The 21,206-nt window shown below is 29.9% G+C and overlaps 2 protein-coding genes across 2 annotated transcripts; one reads left to right on the top strand and one right to left on the bottom strand.

Annotated features, from left to right (window-relative positions):
• Positions 1 to 4,220: 4,220 nt before the first annotated feature.
• Positions 4,221 to 12,398, top strand: LOC112726920 (sulfate transporter 3.1). The gene is made up of 11 exons (XM_025776483.2): positions 4,221 to 4,899; positions 6,120 to 6,327; positions 7,100 to 7,271; positions 7,957 to 8,022; positions 8,198 to 8,311; positions 9,079 to 9,322; positions 9,718 to 10,004; positions 10,656 to 10,846; positions 10,986 to 11,071; positions 11,765 to 11,841; positions 11,972 to 12,398. Exons 1-11 carry the CDS (start codon positions 4,548 to 4,550, stop codon positions 12,155 to 12,157), a joined length of 1,983 nt encoding a protein of 660 aa, XP_025632268.1. The 5' UTR covers positions 4,221 to 4,547; the 3' UTR covers positions 12,158 to 12,398.
• Positions 12,399 to 13,094: 696 nt separating this feature from the next.
• LOC112726919 (protein NETWORKED 1D) lies at positions 13,095 to 20,428 on the bottom strand. The gene is made up of 5 exons (XM_025776481.3): positions 20,046 to 20,428; positions 19,642 to 19,726; positions 19,254 to 19,509; positions 14,494 to 18,662; positions 13,095 to 14,361 (listed from the first exon to the last, which is right to left on the bottom strand). The coding sequence occupies exons 3-5, from the start codon at positions 19,354 to 19,356 to the stop codon at positions 13,294 to 13,296; spliced, it is 5,340 nt and encodes a 1,779-aa protein (XP_025632266.1). The 5' UTR covers positions 19,357 to 19,509; positions 19,642 to 19,726; positions 20,046 to 20,428; the 3' UTR covers positions 13,095 to 13,293.
• Positions 20,429 to 21,206: the final 778 nt, after the last annotated feature.

Genomic DNA, 21,206 nt, shown 5'->3' with positions numbered 1-21,206 from the left:
CTAATTTTACCATGACTTGACGGCAGGATTTGATTGAAGCTAACCTTTTTAAATGTAAATAGAATACTTAAAATCTTATGGATCAAAATAGAATTAAACCCAAATGTAAAAGACCAATTTAATATTTTACCCTTATATATATATATATATATATTATTTTAAAATCAATAACTTTCATTACGTGTGTATCAAAGAAATTTATGACCGGATGGTAATAAATTTATGAACGAGTAGCTTTGGGCACACTACGAGAAGAATTATTTTTGGTGGTAAATTTTTAACAACAATAATATAATGATCATTATATATTTTATTTAATTTATATTTCATAATAATTATATAATTATTGTTATTATTATATATGTTATAAAGATAATTATATATTTTTTTGTGGTTATTAAAAAGTTTTTATTGATAGTTATTGCTAAAATTTTTTAGCGATAAAATATAAGATGACTAATGTTTAATTGCCGGTAAATATATTAGTTCTAATTTTTATTGCCGCTAAAAACAATATAAATTATCAGTAAAAATAATTTTTCTAGTAATAACAGTGATGATGACCGTAGTGGTGGTAGTAACTGAGATGAAAGTGGATGAGAAAAGATTTGAGTTATAGTAATAAAAAGAGTTGGGAATTAGGAATAACCGGATAAGATAGTGAAGGTTTTGATAGCGTAGAGAAGGGGGATTGAATCTATGGCCTTCTTTTAATCTTGAATAATAAGTCCTCAAATCAAAAGATGAAACTTGGCTTCAGTTTAGTTTGCGAGATTGATTATGTAGGAGACAATTTTATTTTGTCTCATAAATCGTGAAAAACAGAATTAGAATAGGGAGGAAGAAGATAACACAACCATATATCTTGGTTCAGCTGCCTTGTGCAATGCAACCTACATCCAGTCTCTACTACAATAGTGGTGAAATTTTCACTATCTTTTTAAATATTACATACACCAATTTTTCCTAGGATTCAACCCAATCCTATATGGGACAAACCCAACTTCTACTCAAACTAGATTTGACTAGGTTCACTCCCTAGATTTTCAACCACTAAATGCTCACCCAACTTAGCAAAGGATACCTCTCAAGTACATGATACAAAACAGAAATACAATCAAAAAAGATTAGACATAAATCTTAGCTTTTCTCTCTAAGTTTCTCTCTTTGTATTTTCTTTCAATGACTTTTTCTTAATGCCTCACTTATATGCCTTTTATCACTGAATGAAAATAAAAAAAGATATAGCATACAAATAGAATATTTAATAGTAGACCATGAAAGAGATGATGTTTAACAACTTTTAAATATTATTATTGAATATTCAATAATAATATTTAATAATATTCGTGTGTAAAAATAGTAGTTTATCCAAAATATATTATATCAACTCAAAATTATTTTAATTATTAAAAATGTGATGTATAAGTAATATTATGCTTTATTCATCAACAATATGAGTATATTAATTGTAACAGTTATTCACACTTATTAATTAATATAGCAAAAAATCACCACATAAATTATTGTAATTTAGCGACGATTATTTTCAATTGCGACGATTTATAACGTTGCTAAAATTCCAGTAGTTAGCAACGGTTAGACAAATGTTTTAGCAATAATAGTTTAACCAGTGGTCGAAAAAAATGCCACTTAATACGCTTTCGACACTTCAATTAGCGACAGTTTTTGAATTATTGTAAAATTTTTTAACAAGAATTAAAACCGTCAATAAATAACAAATCAAACGTCTCTGTTTTTATTTTCGTCTTGGTATTTCTATTCGGAGAAGAAATGCAAAGTCTAAGGTGGTAAAATAACTCGCAAAATAGTGAACACACCAAATATTCTTCTAAAAGAAATATTAAAAAATTATCAAAATTTATTATTTTTTATTATTAATTAACTATAAATTTTTAAAAATATAAATTAAAATATATTATTATATTACTAAATTAAAAAAATTTAATTAATGACTAAAAATAATAAATTTTGATCCTCTTTTGATTTTTTTTTTCCTTGTAATTAGAACGTAAATCATCACGTACAAAACAAGAGAAGATACGTGACCTAGCTTATTTTGCTTCCACATTGTTTGGCACACAAATATACAACTATAATTAATAATATAATTTTTCTATTATTGAGAAATAAAAGTAGAAATAGGCACGAAATTGGGAGGTGCAATCTTCACATACAGTGGTACTATATTAGAGCTGTGAAAATTGGTTAAATTTATCGGGCCAACTTATTTATTCGTTTAAATGGGTGGGTTTTGTCTCTAAAATTAAACCCATTTAAATTTCGAGCTAAACGGGCTGAACTCGATTAACCCAAAAAAAATGACGTGTTAAACAGGCTAGTCCGCGGATTAAACGGATGGCCCGTTTAATTTTTTTTACATTTTTAAAAAAAAAAGTAATACTTTTAGCTAATATTTCTCTCGATCCAACCTGAAAATTCGACCCATCAATTAAAAAAAATATTTTTTTTTAATGATTTTTGACCTAAAAGTGATATTTTTTATCAAAAATATTTTTCAAAAATAAAATAAAATGATAAACGGACTGGTCCGTTTAACCCATCGGGCTGACCATAAACGATTTGGGTCAAAAAATTCTAGTCCACAAATAAAGCGGACTTAAACGGGTTAGTTTGTTTAACCCACAGACTTAATGGGCCAGATCTAAATGGAACAGACTAGCCCATTTGACAGTCCTATATTATATTGGGAGAATAGTTTAATGGAAAATAACATTATTGGGATACCCTTAGCTTCCATCCCTTACCCTTCTTCACCCACTATCCTTCTTTTGTAGCAATCATCTAATATCAATTGGTCCCATGCATATCTATATGCGCACTTCAAATTTCTAGAGAATCTTCAATTCCTTGACCCCACTACTCAATTTTTATTCATTTCACGTTTTAAGGTAGTAACGTAATCAACATATAAACACAATGTCATTGGTTAAAGCAGAGAGAAATTAATACTACCATGTATTTCTTCAAAGGTGGTGTTTCATGTATATGCCGTGTCTTTATCGATTTAATTATTTTTTATTTTTTATAATTTTATTAAATTTATAATTTATTTATATATTTTTTAATTAAATTTTTATATTATTTTTAATTTTATAATAAATTTTTTTTTAATATAAAAAATATTAAAATTAATTAAATATTTTTTATAAGTTAAAAATATTCATAATTAAAAATCTAATTAAATCTTTGATTACATGTATTTTAAAAGAAATATTTTGTTAATTTTAATATTTTTATACTAAAAAAATTTAATTACAAAATTAAAAATAATATATAAATTTAGTTAAAAAATATAAAAATTTAACTAAAAATTTAGTAAAATTATAAAACTAATAGAATAATTAAATCATTAGATGTTTCACATTTGAGATTTTAAAATAATTTTTTTAGAGAAATTAATGTCTTCTTTATAATTTTTATGAGTTAAACAAGATTAATTAAAGTTTTTATACTAGAATAATCTAGTAAATATAGGCTTTTAAAAAGAAGCAGTTAGCATATTATCAGAAAAAAAGCAATGAATTGATGGTGTTGACATGGTAATAAATAATTTCCCTTGATATGTGTTTCAACTTAATTTGTCACGATTCACATAAAATTATTTTTATATAAAAATAATAATTAAAAATTATTAAATAATAATTTAATTAAATATGTTAAATTATTTAATAATTTTTAAATATTATTTTTACATAAAAATTTCACGTGAGTAGTCATCATCTTAAAATAAATAAAAAAGAATCAATAGCTAATTGATTTATAATTCTGTAAGAGAGTATAAATTGTTAATACACAATGGGACAATATACTTATTTATATGCCTAATCAAATAACTAAAACCTCCCTATAACTCCTAATGAGCCTAATCCTAACTACTAGAACTGAACTAATATTGGGTTAAGGTCAAATTAAATCAGATGCAATTAATTAAAGAGAACTTTTGACAACGAACATATTAACAACTATATCGATTAAGACATACATACAATTATCTCACATCCATGGAAAGTGAGAAAATTATTAAACCTAAAAAAGTTGCTAAAAAGAAAACTAAAACTAATAAAATAATAAAAAAATCATATTAATAAATCATATAATTGTCTACTTTTTTTTTCAACAATATGTCAATAATTTAATAACTTATTATATAGTGCATATAATATAAGTTAGGCTATATGTGCACAAAAACTATTATATAAAGCCATGTCATTCACACTCTAAACACACACCACCCTCCTTCTTCTTCCTCAAATATTTTGTCCCTCTCTGGCCTTCTTCTTATACCTAAATTTCTATCCAAAAAAACCAACCTCATCCACCATAATTTAGATATAACACATATATTTCTCCTAATTATTATTCCTCCCAACATACACCAAACTAAAACCACTTTATTAATATTTAGTAGTATATATAACACATAGTAGTCATACATATTTTTAGCACCATTAATTATATTTGTACTAATTATTAAGGATAAGATATAGTATTATTAGAGAAAAATGGGTAATGTTGATTATTCATCATACCCTTCATCCATGAATAGTGATGAGAGTGAACAACATCCTCGTGTGGTTGTTCCACCACCACAACCATTTTTCAAGTTTCTAAAATACTCATTGAAGGAGACATTCTTTCCGGACGACCCGTTGAGGAGGTTCAAGAACCAGCCTCCTTCGAAGAGGTTGATTCTTGGCCTCCAGTATTTCTTCCCGATATTTGAATGGGGTCCGAGCTATACGTTTCAGTTCTTGAAATCGGACCTCATTGCCGGAATCACCATTGCTAGCTTGGCCATACCTCAAGGAATCAGTTATGCTAAGCTTGCAAACTTGCCTCCAATTCTTGGATTATGTGGGTATTATATGTATTTAATTAAGTTTACTTTCTCTCTTATGATCATCAAGAATATATAAAATTGTATACAATTATATATAATTTCTTTTAAACTCAACTATTTTAATTTCTTTAGTTTTTAATGAAGAATAGTTTAACTTTGTAACACACAAAAGATTTTCTATATGTTGTAGTTTTATTTTTCCTTTTAGTTGAAACTACATATATCTTCTTGACAAAGGCCATATAAATATAGTTCAATAAGTAATTAAATTTTATCATAATAAGAAGAAAAGTCGATCACATTTCTATTGCATTGTGTGCTATTTTACTATAAATTTTAAGAAAAATAATTTTTAAGAGTTTCCTAACTAGAGCAAGAAGTTTCCTTCAATTCATCCTTTTTCAATAATCCCTTAAGCTAGGAGACACATGAATTATTATTGTCTTATATTGAATTTTTTTTTCTTTTGGATAATAAATATCAAATCTTAAATTTTTTTTGTTATTATAATTTTGATTTTATATTATAAAATTATCTCTTATTCTAAATATTTAAACAGATAAAAAAAGAAAAATCGATCACATTTTTATTGCATTGTCTGCTATTTTACTATAAATTTTAGAAAAATATAACTTTTAAGAGTTTTTTAGAACTAGCAAGAAGTTTCCTTCAATTCATCCTTTTTCAATCCCCTAAGCTAGGAGACACATGAATTATTATTTTCTTATATTGAATTTTTTTCTTGTGGGCAATAAATATCAAATCTTAAATTTTTTTTGATAAAATTTTAATACTATATCATGAAATTATTCTTATTTCAAATATTTAAACAAATTGTTACCTAAATTATTTTTTTTATCAATAATAGTCTTACTATTGTAATTATTTTTTAGTGAGAGTACATAAAGAGTACATAGTATATAATATATAATAACTCAACAAATATTTTTTAAGAAGATTTTTCATTCTCTTCAACAATGAGAAGGAACAGCTTAGGACATGAGATTTTCTTCATGGTACGGTGAGCGTGGAGAGCAACCAAGCTGTGAATCAAATTAAAAAAATAATCTAGGTAACACAGATAAAAAGAGACATATATATGAATAATTATATATTTAATAAAAAAAATATGTATCTTATAATTAATAATAAGATAATTTTTTTTTTAAATACTTTCTCTAAATAATTGATGATAATTATAATTTTTGGTGAAATTATTGATTGATGGGAGCAGATTCAAGTTTCATACCACCGCTGATTTATGCAATGATGGGAAGCTCAAGGGACTTAGCAGTGGGAACTGTGGCAGTTGGATCTCTTCTTTTGGGTTCAATGTTGTCAAGTGAAGTTAATCCAATTCAGAATCCAAATCTTTTTCTCCACCTTGCTTTCACTTCTACTTTCTTTGCCGGAATTTTCCAAGCTTCATTGGGTCTATTCAGGTATATTTATAATCTATATATTAATCAAATAAATTCAAATCCAATATTCAACTCAACATTTTTTATGAGAAATAAACTTCTGGATTCTAGAGCATTATTATTAAGCATGCTCATTTTCATTTTCACTAACTCACAATCATTATAATGTCTTATACAAAATGGGCACAATAAGGTTAATATACATGTCTTTCTTAAAGAAATTTAACATATCATTTTAAATTTTAATATATTTTCAGAAGTAAAAGGAATAAGAAAGTGAATCATTTAAGTGGAAGAAAATAAATGATAAAAGAAAAAAAAAATGTTTGAAAGGAAAAAAGCAAGGTAATGCGATCTTCGGGACTTGGCAGTACATTGTATGGGGGAAGATTATTTTTGTCCTTTCATGTTTGTCTTTTTCAAACATTTAGAATTTTTCAATGAGATTCCCCCACCTTCCTTCTTTTTTTCTTTTTCATTTTTTTTCGTATAACATATTATTATTGATATAATTTTATCAAGATTAATTATACAATAATAATATCATCAAAATCATCATTCTTAGTTTCAAAATATATGTTATTTTGAAAATTTGGTACAATAAATAATAATAATAATAATCAATGTATCTAAATATAAATTATATTAAAATATATTAAATTCTTAATGTACCATATTCTAGCTAGAAGTGATGAAATATGTATGTGAAGACATGTGATTAATAAAAAAGAATAGAAATAGTGAAAGAGTAAGTAGAATAATTACTCATGAATAAATTGTGGTTGGAGTACAGGCTAGGGTTTATAGTGGATTTTCTGTCACATGCAACCATAGTAGGGTTCATGGGAGGAGCAGCCACTGTGGTTTGCTTACAACAACTCAAATCCATTCTTGGTCTTCAACATTTCACTCACCGTGCTGATATCATCTCAGTTATGCGCTCTGTTTTTTCCCAAACTCATCAGGTACAACTATTATTATTATTATTATTATTATTATTATTATTATTATTATTATTATTATTATTATTTCAATAACACTACTTATCTTTTTTATTTCATCCTATGCCTAAATACTAATATCTGTTATTTGTGAGATATTTATTTATTTAATGAAACAATAATGGAATGTAGATTTATTAAATATTCAGTTTGATCCTTACAACTATGAATAATTAGATATTTAGATTGTTTTTTATTAGTTAGATGATATTATGAGACATAAATTATTTTGTCACGAACCATCATCTAACTGATGAAAAAGTTAATTTAATTTATTATTTAAGAATTAATTTAAAATTTTTAATCTTTTGATAATTAAATTAACGCACATCTAAAATTTTTTAGAGACTAAACCATAAACAATAATTTTTTTTATCAACTCTCAAATTAGTCTCCAACAATCTCAAATTAAAATTTTTGTCACCAAGAAATTTTTATGATTCTAAAAGTTCTCAAAAAATTATTCATATTAAATTGAAATTATTTTAACTGTTAATCTTAAATAATAAATTTTTATGATTCAATATTTTCCAGATGAGCATGGTTAGTAGGTAGCTCCAAAATTATTGGAGTATATAATATTCATTTTTTCCATTTACTCTTTTGACTCTAATAGTATAATTTTTATTTCGCTGTTGGTTTATGGCAGTGGAGATGGGAGAGCGCAGTGTTAGGATTTACCTTCATTTTCTTCCTCCTTCTCACAAGATATTTTGTAAGTAATGCATCTTCACATGCACAAAATCTAATACTTAAGTAATAAAAAAAATGTTAGGATTTACCTTTATATATAGCAATTAATATTTATTATCTTACAATTAAATTAAATGGCATAATAATTATGTGAATTATATAGAATATGAATTTGGGTATGTGACATATAAATGCAGAGCAAAAGAAAACCAAAGTTGTTTTGGGTATCAGCAATGGCACCGTTAACGTCCGTTATATTGGGAAGCTTTCTCGTCTATTTCACTCACGCTGAGAACCACGGCGTTCAAGTGGTGAGTAATGACCATTATGCCCATTCTACTTCATTAAATAATAAATTTAATTTTAATGTAATGTTAGAGTAAAATAATTTTACGTCTATCTAATTACATAATACTATGTTAGTAAAAAATAAGTATCTTTTACATTAATTTCGTAAATGATTATCTAAAAAAAATATGATTAAAAGATTATGTAAAATATTTTATATTTTATACTATCAATTTATTGAAATTAAGCTCTCAAATAATAATGAATAGGTTTAATTAATTTATTGGTCTCTGTAGTTTTATCAAATTTGTAACTATATTCTTACATTTTCTTATTTTCAATTAAGTCTCTACATTATTTTTAATTTTGTAATTAGGTTATTTTTATATCAAAAACATTAAAATTAACGAAATATTTTACCCAAAAAGTATATAGTCAAAAGTATACTTAGGTTCTTAATTATGAATACTTTCAATGTGCGGATAAATATTTAATTAATTCTAATATTTTTTACACTAAAAATGACCTAGTTATAAAATTAAAAATAATATAAAAATCTAATTAAAACGAAAAAATACAGAGACCTAAGTGTAAATTTACTAAATCTATAAAGATTAATAGAACAATTAAATCTAATAAATAAAAGATGAATATATTAAAAATAAAATTAATAATGTTGTTTGACTATTGCCAACGAATTTTAATTTAAATGACATAGTATTCCATCCTCAATTAGAGGTCTTGAATTCGAGTCTCGCTTCTAAGTTTGAAAAAAATGTTTGATGATCAGATAGGAGAATTGAAGAAAGGGTTGAATCCGCCATCAATGGGGGATTTGGTGTTTGTGTCGCCATACATGAGCACAGCAATAAGAACAGGGATTGTTGTTGGAATCATAGCACTTGCTGAAGGAATAGCAGTTGGAAGAAGCTTTGCAATGTTTAAGAATTACCATATTGATGGCAATAAAGAGATGATAGCTATTGGCACCATGAATGTTCTTGGTTCTTTCACCTCTTGCTACCTCACAACAGGTAATTAAGGTTATGGAATTTTGACAAAACTTAAAAAAAAAAAATTTAGTTAAAATTAATATTATTTTTTTAATTATTTGATAATTTTTTATTTTAATTCATTTTTTATTTTAATTTTTTTAAATTAAAAATTATTACTAAATAATAAAAAATATAACTTTAATTTTAAATGTAGTTAAAATTTCATATATAGGCATTGTAGCCATTATAATCATAGTTAGAATACAACATAAAAATATTATTCTGCAAAAATATAAAGATTTTTGTCCCAAATAAAATGATTTCTTGTGTAATAAGATACCTATTTAATTGCATCTCTTGAGAATTAAACTAAAAAAAAAAAAAGTGTGACATATAAAAATTAAAAAAATATAATATTTTTTGAATGATTTCAGGGCCATTTTCACGTTCAGCTGTGAACTATAATGCTGGATGCAAGACAGCAGTATCAAACATAGTGATGTCAATTGCAGTGATGCTAACGTTGTTGTTCCTAACACCGTTGTTCCATTACACACCCCTTGTGGTGCTAGCAGCCATTATTGTTTCTGCAATGCTTGGCCTCATAGATTATGAAGCTGCAATTCATCTTTGGAACGTTGACAAGTTTGACTTTTTTGTGTGCATGAGTGCTTACATTGGTGTCGTCTTTGGTAGTGTTGAAATTGGCCTTGTCATTGCGGTATGCTTCAATCTACTCAATTTCCTTTATTTTTCAATTTCCTTTATAGTTTATATTGTATAAGTATTTTTCATTCAGTTACCTCCAATTTAAATATATATTTTGTGATCAAATCTATTTGGATACAAAAATTTTAAATTTAAAAAAAAAAGGCAATTTATACACATGGGCTAGATGAGAAAATTTCCGAACTAGGACTTATTGAAAAACTTTGGATAGTATAGAAACTTGGTTAGAGATATTTAAATTATAAAAATTAATTGAAAAAAAGCTATGTATACACAAAAATTAACTATCAAATGAGTTATTATGTACTTGTGTATAAATATATATATTATTTAATTTATTTTTAATATGTATTTTATATTTTGACATATATTTTATATAAATAATTGATTTGGTAGATAATTTTAGCATGGTTGATATAATATAAATAAATACCTGTTTGCAAAATTTCTAACTATATTGAAACTAGTACAACAACTATGAGAATTTTTATTAGTCTAATTCAACTTCTTTCACAAGCATCTCTGACAGAGCTTTTTGTGATAAGTTGTTTTGATTATCTAAATTCTAAACAGAATAAATAAATATATATATAGGGTTTGTGAAAATTAAATTATGTGCTTATTACTTGTGTGCATTTTCCAGGTTGCATTATCTGTGCTTAGGGTACTTCTATTTGTTACAAGACCAAGGACATTTGTTTTAGGGAACATTCCAAATTCTGGTATATACAGAAATGTTGAGCAATACCAAAATGCAAATCATGTTCCCGGAATCATAATTCTAGAGATTGATGCACCAATTTACTTTGCCAATGCAAGCTATTTAAGAGAGAGGTAATTACCAAGAAACCTACATCATAATAATAATAAGACTTGGATTTCATTTGTTGTGACATTCCAAAGAAGTTATGGCTTATAAGTGGATGCTAAATTGCTAATTTTTTTTTTTTCAAAAAATGGTTATTTTTCATAGGATCACAAGGTGGATTGATGATGAAGAAGATAGAATTAAAGATACTGGGGAGACAAGTTTGCAGTATGTTATATTGGATATGAGTGGTAAGTAAGTAATGGATATGAGAAATAAGTAACTAAGTATATAGTAATTATTATGGAAAATTATTTGTGGAAATGTTTGGTAATTAAAGAAAATTAGTCAAAAATAGTAATAAATTACTTTATTAGCAGCAATAATTAATGAATGCTAATTAAGATAAATTTTGACGATTTTTTCTTGTTTCCCTAGCATTATCGAATGATTTGTTGACGTATCATGTCTGCACGAAATGGGCCTACTTGGCCTTTTTCGATTTCGAAGGCTTATTTCTATTTGACACATTGATGAATAGTGCGTATCATGATTTAAAGAATAATATTATTTGTACATTTGTCCACCTCGTATTTATTTTAACATAAAAATATTATTTAAAAAAAATTAACAGTAAAAATTAAAATTTGTATGTCTTTGTCATTGTATGTTGGTTAATTTATCACTCTTATGACATAAAATAACGAGTATACAATAAGAATAAGAAAAATGAATCATTCTATGTTGTTGTTATCCTTGTTCTTGTATAATATAAATGCAAGAAGATCTTTTCTCTTAACTAGCAATATCGTTATCAAAATTGAAATTCTAAGGTGCTGATTAGTTTGAGCATATAAAAATAAGACATGAAAATATGATTAATTGAGCATTTTTTGGGGTTATCAAAATTGAAATTCTAAATTTGTGTGTAATTTGATTGGCAGCTGTTGGGAACATTGATACAAGTGGCATAAGCATGCTTGAAGAGGTTAATAAGATTGCAGATAGAAGAGGGCTACAAGTAATTTCATCCTTTAATTTCTTGTTATATTATTATTATAGTACTAAGGATTTCTTGGGGTCATTTATTAGAATGCTTAATATGCTTTATTTTATTTTTTTTAAATATTTTTTTTTCCCAATTTGTGTAGCTTGTTATGGTCAACCCTGGAAGTGAGGTGATGAAGAAACTCAACAAATCCAAATTCCAAGAGAAAATTGGTGAAAAATGGATATATTTGACAGTTGAAGAAGCTGTTGGAGCATGCAACTTCATGTTACATACATGCAAACCAAATTCCAAGAAAGATGAATCAGAGGGTTGGAACAAAGTCTGAGACAAAAATATCAAATTAAAAGATGTGGCATGAGTGTTTGTGAATCATGCTGAAGAATATATATAGAGAGAGAGAAGCACAGGGTAATTTATATATAAAAAAAAAATGAAAGATTGATGTGTGTTTTTGTTTCTCAAGAGTTTGCATCCTATGTTGCAAGAAAATCTGATGTGTAAATCAATATGTAATAAGCTTGACAATCTATTGAAATGGAAAGTATCTCCATGATTTGTGCTCTAAATCTATTTCAATTGAAAGATTAGGATAATGATCCTCTAAAATTATTATGAAGCAAACAATTAGATTAATCAAGAGCTAAATGTGATTAAATTTTGGACACGGATTTTTGAGATCAGTGACAAATCCAAAAAATTTTATTAGTAAAGACAAAAACATATATAACATGACAATTATTTTATTGTTATAAAATATCATTAATTTTTCAAGTATCTAACTAATAAATTAAAGAAAAAGTCTAGGGACCAGTAACTTCATTAAATTCTAATCAGCATGTAACCAGTAAAAAAAAAGTGAATACTCTCACATCATTTGATGAAATCTCACACCATTAAAAACATCATTGATGACTACTTGATGACTACAAATCACAAAAATTGCTGGCCTCCTAACACTCCTCTAAATTAAAATACTAAAATATCAATTTTAAATAATAACACATAACTTAAAACTCCATTTTTCTAAATTACATATTTTAAAAAGATTGAATAATCTTTTCATTATTAATATAATTAAATTCCTCAATTTTTATATACGTCATTAAACAATTATTTAAAAATTCAAAACTAACAAACAAAAACATGAATCCACAGAACCACAATGATGAGGAAAATAAGTAAACAACAAACAAAAACATGAATCCTACAGCAATGAGAAAGAATTGGAGGGAATTATTCAGAAAAAGGAGAGAAAAACAAAATGGTGAAAATTCCATCTTAGCCTCTTCTTATGAATATATATGAGGCACAAAATGTACAAAAGGATCAAAACATGTAAGGATCATTTATACCATCTATATAAAAAAGGAAACTTTACAAACAAGAAAGCTAAATGTAATGTCTCATGTTATTTGAAATAATACTATGCTAAAAATATGCCGAGAAAATGGTTTTGCTAACTCAATCTCCTTTGGTTGGAGGTCTCACACATGCACAAAAACCTTTCTTCTTCTTCTTCTGCTGGTTGTTTCTTGCGCCGCCGTAGAGATAATCGCGCAAAAGTACTCGAGGACTTCGATCCATGAATCTTGCTTTCTCCTTGTTTTCTTTTCCACCATCAAGTTTCAGAAGCAGAAACTGCAATCTTTGAACCTCTAGCTGCAGTTGTCCTATTTTTTCGGATCCTCGCCGTGCCTGTTCCAAGACTCCTCTCTCTTTGCCGACGCTTCCGCTCTCATCCAAGTCTGCCGAGTCCTTCCTGCCGGAAGACAATGTACCTTCTTTGACATTCTTTGTCAGCTTACTGTTGGCATCGGAGAGCTTCGTGACGGTCTCTTGAGCAGCTTCAAGTTGTCCTTTCGCAGCATCATAGTCAACACCTTTTCCCTTTGCGCTTTTCTCAGTAATCTCCATCTTCTTCATCAAATCTTGTATGGTTATTTGAAGGTTTATCAACTTCTGCGCATCGGAATCAAGCCTTTCTAGAACTTTGCTCTTGTTGCCTTCCTCGTGTGCCTGCTTCATTCGTCTCGAGATCTCTAATTTGTCCACACTCAACTCCTTTTCCACCAAAGACTCCGACGAAGGATGCTTACTTTTCGAATCCTTGGTTGCTCCTCTTCGATTGTAGCCACTCGGTTCATCCGTGAAATTCGGTGTATTGGCACTTTCCCATAAGCCGAGCATCTTATCATCAGCCTCAGGTGTATCTCTCCTACTTATCCCATATGATGAACACTCAGAGATTTGATCAAGCATGATGTCTTTTGGCAGAACTTCAATCTCGGTTACAGGAACATCTGGCCTTGATTTCCCTGTTCTCAGGTCTGAAGCGGCTCCATTCCGATTCTCATTCGCTTCATTCGCTTGAGAAGCATGCCTGCTTTCATTTATCAGCTTCACTGCTGTTTCAATTGCCAGGATCCTCCTCTGCAGGTCTGCGAGTGCATCCGGTGCCACGACAGTCCGATCTTCACTTGTTTGTTGACCACTGTCCGTGTTTTCATGATCTACCAACATCTTTTGAACCTGAAAATGGTTTCCATAAGAAAATCAAATTGCATCAATTACCATAAAAAATGAACAAAAATAATGACCAGGAACTAAAATATTGAGAAATTATAATACAGTTTAAGAAAGAAACACTGCATATCTTAGTACCTTAGATTCTTCATCGCCATGAGGTTTTTGATTTGTAACAGTCTGCATTTCCAGAGATGTTACACTATCGGTTAAAGCGGCAACTGCCGGGACATAAGCAGCTAACTGACCATGCAGTCTTCCATTTTCGCCTTCCAACTGGCTAACTCTTTCCTTCAGCTGCTCACTTTCCAGTTCTTTAGAGTGGTTTTCGCGTTCAAGATTCTCGCACGCATCGGATAGTTCACAGACCTTCCCTTCAAACAATGTTTCAATGACAGAAGAAATTTGCAGTTCAGCATAGAGTGTTGTAGCCTGAGTTTCCCATTCTTCAATCTCGTCCGTTCCCTTCTGCACCTCATAACTCAACTCCTTTTCTCTCAACTTAGTTTCACCAAGTTGTTGATGCAGGTGCCTCATTTCATTCTCCAACTTCTGATTCACTTCGCAAAGGTGTTCGAGCTCTTCAGTTTGGCAATCCTTATCCGAGGATAATTTCAGAATTTGATTCGCCTGGTCTTTAAGTATCCCAGTCACCTCATCATACTTAAACTTCAGATCTTCCACCATTCTATGCAATTCTGTTTTCTCGGCGAGCAAAGCATTAAACAGTGTGGCTGCTTCCAAAAGCTCATTTTCCTTTCTGGAGAGCAATTCCTTTTCATTTGTAATCTCACAACTCAATTGATCATTGACAGATTCAACTAACTTCAATTCAACATTTGACTTCACAAATAACTCTTTGAGATGTGAATTTTCCATTTCTGAATGCTCTAATTTTCCCACCATTAGTTTCAATCTCTCTTCAAGGTCATTGTTTATCGAACAAAGCTTCTGATGATCTTCATCTAATTCTTTAAGCTGCATGAGTTTCTCGAAGATAATGTTCTCGTAGATCACAGAAATATTAGACTGAGCTATTATCTCGCGGATCACAAAACACATTTCTTCTTCCAACTTACTTTTCTCTTCGCCAAGATCTAGAAATCTTCCTGTCAAGGACTTCTTCTCTTCGAATACTTTGCTATTTTCTTCATTCAAGAATTTGTTTCCCTCTTCCAAGTCTGCCACCTGTTTTCGCAGATTCTCTATTTCGGATGTCATTATTTCCATTCTCTCTTCTCCCTTGTATATTGTCAACTTCAACTCCTGATTCTTCTCCAATATCTTCTGGACCTCGATTTGCAATGCCAAGAACTGCTTCGACTGGATCTTGAATTCCTCGTCGAGTGCATCTCTTTCTGTCACAAGATTCTCTAACTTTTGTTTCATTTCCCCAAGGAACATAACCAGAACCGAATTCTCAACAGCCACTTGCTGGCTTTCACTGAAAACTGTGTCAAAGGACTCATTTGCATCTTGAAGCTTTTGATGTATACGGTTTAGAAGCATCTGATCTTCTTCATGCGTATCTTCATGCAAATGTTTGCCATCAGTGTTGAGAGTTTTCAGTACCTGAAGCAGCCCAATTCTTAGTATTCTGATTTTCTCAGACAAAGAATCCACATCATCCTGTTTCCGAACATTTTCGGTCTCCAGTTTAGATATCATTCTCTCGGACAACTTTGATGCCTCCAAAAGCCTCTGACTCTCAATTAGAAGGGAAAAGTTCTTGTTCTCCAAATCCTGAATACTTTTCTGCAAGATAAAAATTTCTATTTGAGCATGCATTGCTCTGTCCAGTTCCTCCTCATATTCCTTCTTCTGGAGATCTGCATCTTCTTGTAGAGCATGAATTTGTGATTCCTTCTCAGCCAATTCATTTTCACTCAACTTAGTGACTCTGGAATGCTCTTCCCTCACGGAATATAGGGAAACCAGTAACTCTTCAACCTTTTTCAGTGCAGACTCTCTCTCTCCTTTTAATTCCAAATGCTGCATCTCCAATTCACTGTGCTGTTTTTCAAGATCTTGCAGTGTTTGCTGTGTGATGTTCCACTGTGAAAGTAAGGTTTCTTTCTCAGAGATGACACTGGACTTCTCATTGTCAAGTAACTTGCACGTGTCTTCTAAGGTCGTCGACTTTACCTTTAATCCTTCAAGTTCAGCATTCACATCAAACAGTGAATTTTCTAAAAGTTTGTTCTTTTCTGAGAGATTCTCCAGATTTTCAGAAGTTGTTTGTAACTGGGAAAATAAGGCGGCCTTCTCGGCAAGAAGCATTGATTTCTCCGCAAGCAAGGATTCGCATGTTTCTTCCAACGCCTTTACCTTTCCTCTGACACTCTCTAGCTCGGCATTCAAGTCTGAAAGGGAATTCTCTAGAACGGAATTTTTCTCTAGAAGTTTCTCCATGATCTCCAGTTTTTCATGAAGGGCTGCTTTCTCACCTTTGTCAGTCTCGACCGTCTCCTTCAACTTCGTGTTCTCGTCTTGTAATTCTTTCACAGATGACCCGAAACACTCTGGATCAAAGCCCGTTGACCTCACTTCGACCATCAGAGTTTCATGTCTTTTATTCATATCATTAAGCTCCTCCTTAAGACAGTAAATTTCTTGCTGAAGAGCATTTCTTTCATCAACTCGCAGCTCAACCTCCTGCTCCACTTTCTCTATAGTCTCCCTGAGTTTCAATATCTCATCCTGCAAATTCTGCATAGATAGAGATGAAGAAATTTTGAGCTCATTTAGAATCTTGTTTTCCTCATTGACCCTGTGTACTTCATCCTGTAAAGCCTGCTTCTGTGATTCCACATTCTCCAGAGTTTCAGCCTTACCGTGAAGGTCGGCAGCAAGAGATCTAAGCTCTTCCTGAGATTGGGCATGCAAATCCTGAAGAGTTTGGAATGCAGTTTCGGCCTCAATGAACCGCAGCCTCTCCTCTTGTAAGCAACTCCAAATTTTCCCCAACTCTTTCTGCTTCTCACTTAGTTCTTCATTTTGAGATCCCATCTTTTGGGCTAAAGACTGCAATTCAGAATGCAGAGTGTGATTTGATGTCTCCAAGAGAAGACACTTCTCTTCGGAATTGCGTAACTTTTCAATCCCTTCATTTATCTGGGAATGTAGCCTACGCATTTCCTCTTCGGCACAAGAGAGTTTATGCTCCAAACTGGAAATTATCTCCAAGCATTGCTGATAACGCAAAGCAGCATCTTCCTTCTCTTCAGTGAGTTTAGCAATTTCTAACTTCATCACCTCGATTTCATGTTCAGCTGCATTAGCCTGCTCAGTAATTCTTCTTGCATTTTCCTCAGCTTCTTTTAACCTCTCCTCCAATTTCGATAATGTCTCCAGACACTGTTGATATTGAACAAGGGCAGTTTCCTTTTCAGCTTCAACTCTAGCAAGGTCCTGCTTTAGAGACTCGACTTCTGTTTCCGCTTTAGCAGCTCGTTCATTGAGTTCTCCTGCATCCTTTTGAGAAAAAGAAATATTATTCTCCAGATTAGATATTTTCTCCAAGCATTCCTGATATCGAAGAAGACTAGCTTCCCTTTCAGCTTGTAATTCTTTGAGGGCTTCCTTCAAGGCTTGAACTTCAGCTTCAGCTTTACTTGCTCGCTCATCAAGTTTCCGAGAATTCTCTTGTGCAGAAGAAACTTCTGATTCAAGATTAGATAATCTCTCCAAACTCTGCTGATACTGAAGCAAACCAGCTTCCTTTTCATCTTCTAATTTAGCAATGGCTTTCTTTAAGGCCAAAATTTCTGTCTCAGTTTTTGTCACCCGTTCAGATTCTGACAAGGCTTGAGTTTTTTCATCGTGGCTTCCATTGTTTAGCCCTCCACCATCCTCTTGTGAGTCATGAAAATCGAGACCCCTTCTAGCATTTCCTTCTGGAAACTTCGAAAAATTTTCATGTTCTCTGGGGATAGAAAGATCATTGAGGTGTTTTAAACCTGTTTTGTTTATAGAAGAATCATGATCTTCAGTATTAGCTCCATTGAGGTCGAATGCACGTGAGGGGTGCCGCGAATCCGGTGTGCGTGGCTCAGTCTCTGGTAAATCATCTGTCAGCATCATTGGAACTTGATTAGGAAATGCTTCGGACATTGTTCGATGTGCATGGCGGATCACTCCAGTTGCATGGTCATATCTTTCAGCCAATGCCCGATAAGCCCGATAAAACTCTTCGACCAATTTCATAAGCTCTGGCCGTTTTTTATAATACATTTCTGCTCTCCGTGCAAATGAATCAGCATCTTCTTCAATAAGCTTAATCATTTGCTTCACCTTCACATCCATGTCTGAGAAACAGAAGATACCATTTTGATAAGTTCACATGTATCTAAAAGCATAGCAGCAGATGGTATGTTAACCGAAAAATGTTATCACAACTTTCTGGTCATTAAGCAAATAAACATGATCATTTGAAAAGGCATACTTACTATTTTTTCTATGATGAAATAAATCCTGTCTTCGAATGCTTAAACATCTTTGGTTATTAAAACAGAAAGAAAATAACTTCTAATAAGATTCAAAAGATGTAAACAAATGCAAAGTTGCATATTTAGAGAAAATGTTTCCATATATAAAGCCATTAATCACCTTAAAATGTCTCAAGTTGGAAAACCTTAACACCGATTTGAATCAGATTACATCATTGTGCCAGACTAAGCAAACAACGAAATATGCTTGTCCGGTTCAATATTCCAAAACTTATAGCAAAGTAACATATCTCACTAATTATGCATAATATTATGATAGCAAAGAAAGAGAAAACCTTAATAAGACTTCCTTTAGAGTTCAATATCATGAACAATTAGTTTATCCATAGATACAAACAAAAACAATAGATATTTGAAATTCATTTCTCCCAGATTTGTGGAAGGCATTACCAGTCAGATTTTCTTGGAGCCATTTTGAATTCTTTGGGCTTATGTGGCTGTCCCACCACCATGAATACATTCTCCTAGAATTCGCATGAGCTAGAGTCGCCATCACGACGAAACAATCAAACCGGCCTTTTCGTCTTCTGATGCAGCTGCAAGGAACTCAATCCTTTGGAAGATTGTGTGAATCAAAACCAGAACCACACAGCAATTTGTGTGTTTTGACCACAAAGTCAACACAACACAACACAGTTTCTTCTACCTGTATGCATTCATTGGAGCAAAAAAACAAACAGAATGAAAGCAACACAAAAGGTTTAGTTTCAGATAAATCAAAGCCACCTTTCTTTTTCTTATCTTCTGTCAAAAAGATCTGAAACAGAACAGAGATTACCTGATAAGTTTGTTCCCAATTTCCAAAATTTAATGGGAAGAAAGAAAAATAAAAATCTGATGTGCCTGAATAATTACAAAATTACCTGACCAAACACAAAATTCCAATCAAAACAAGAGGAAATTAAAAAAAAAACACAAAACACAAAACAAAATTTAATAATAAATAGTATGATAAATCAACAAACTCCAGTCAAACTCTAACAAGAACTATGATGATCATGATAAAAAACGGCAACCATATAATTGAAGCTACCTGATCAATCAAAAACGAATAATCAAACTTGAAATTAAAAATAAATAATAAAAAACAACTGAAGATCGGTATAGAAGTGAATTGAAGAACAAATCAATCAAGAACTTCCAAAAACAAAAAGAGCATAATTGAGATGAAAAGTAACTCACCCCCCAAAAACAAATGAAAACAAAAATTGAAACTTTGAGGTATTGAGTTGTGATTTCCAGTGGCGGCGATGAACAAGTTCAGCTGCTTTATCTTCTTTATTTGTTTTTGTTTTTGTTTTCTTTTATTGTGTGGTTTTTAGTTTTTGTTTTTGAGTCACCCCATGTTGATGTTGGTTAGATCTGTGTGTTGTTCTGCACACAACACACAAAGCTTGCTGTCTTTCTTTCTTTGCGTTTTTGTTGGCTTTTTTATCATGTTGGCTGCATAGGTTGGTGGTCATGTACTCCTGTCTTCACCACTCAACAAAAGGAGAGGAGAAAAAGAAAGAAACAAAAGCAATATTATGCTGAAAAAACAAACAAATATTTATAAAAACTTATGTAGTTTAGGAAAATAATTTTATTGAAATTTGATAATATTATCGTGAGTTTAATTTTAATAAATTGATAATATAAAATATTTTATAAAATTATTTATTTTTATTTATTTTTATATAAAAATATTATTTATACACTAAAATCAGTCATTAAAATTAACTACTAATATATTTGTGTATAAATATATGTGTAATTTAATTTATTTTTAATGTATATTTATATTCTAATATATATTTTATTACTAATAATTAATTTTAATAATTAATTTTAGTATATACATAATATAATTATTTTTAAAATAATTATTCACATAATAAAATAAAATATAGTGATTTTTAATAACGTAACAATATGATGTGATATAATTAGATGTACATATAAAATTATTTTATAATGTAATTTATTATGATTAAATTTTATATATTATATAAAAATGTTATATGTATATTTAATTTTAGTTGTAACTATCATACTCAAATACGTATAATGCCTTATATTTTTATTTTATATTATTGCTATTATTTGATAGTAACTACTATTTTGGTATATGTAGTGTTACTCATAAATATTTTGGTATAAAATTATTATTTTATGATATAATTATATAATAACACATTAATGAATCTAATTTATTTTCGTACGTATTTTAAATGATCTTGAATTTTGTAATTAAAAAAAAAACAAATTAATAAATTTTGTAATTGACTAATTAACTATTCTAAATTAAGTAACCTTTAAATAAATTTATATATATAGGTTATGCTTTTAACAAACTCATATTTT

The sequence above is a fragment of the Arachis hypogaea genome, chromosome 12 (assembly GCF_003086295.3).
Source record: "Arachis hypogaea cultivar Tifrunner chromosome 12, arahy.Tifrunner.gnm2.J5K5, whole genome shotgun sequence".
NCBI lineage: Eukaryota > Viridiplantae > Streptophyta > Magnoliopsida > Fabales > Fabaceae > Arachis > Arachis hypogaea.
This window is presented reverse-complemented; position numbering and strand designations above follow the sequence as displayed.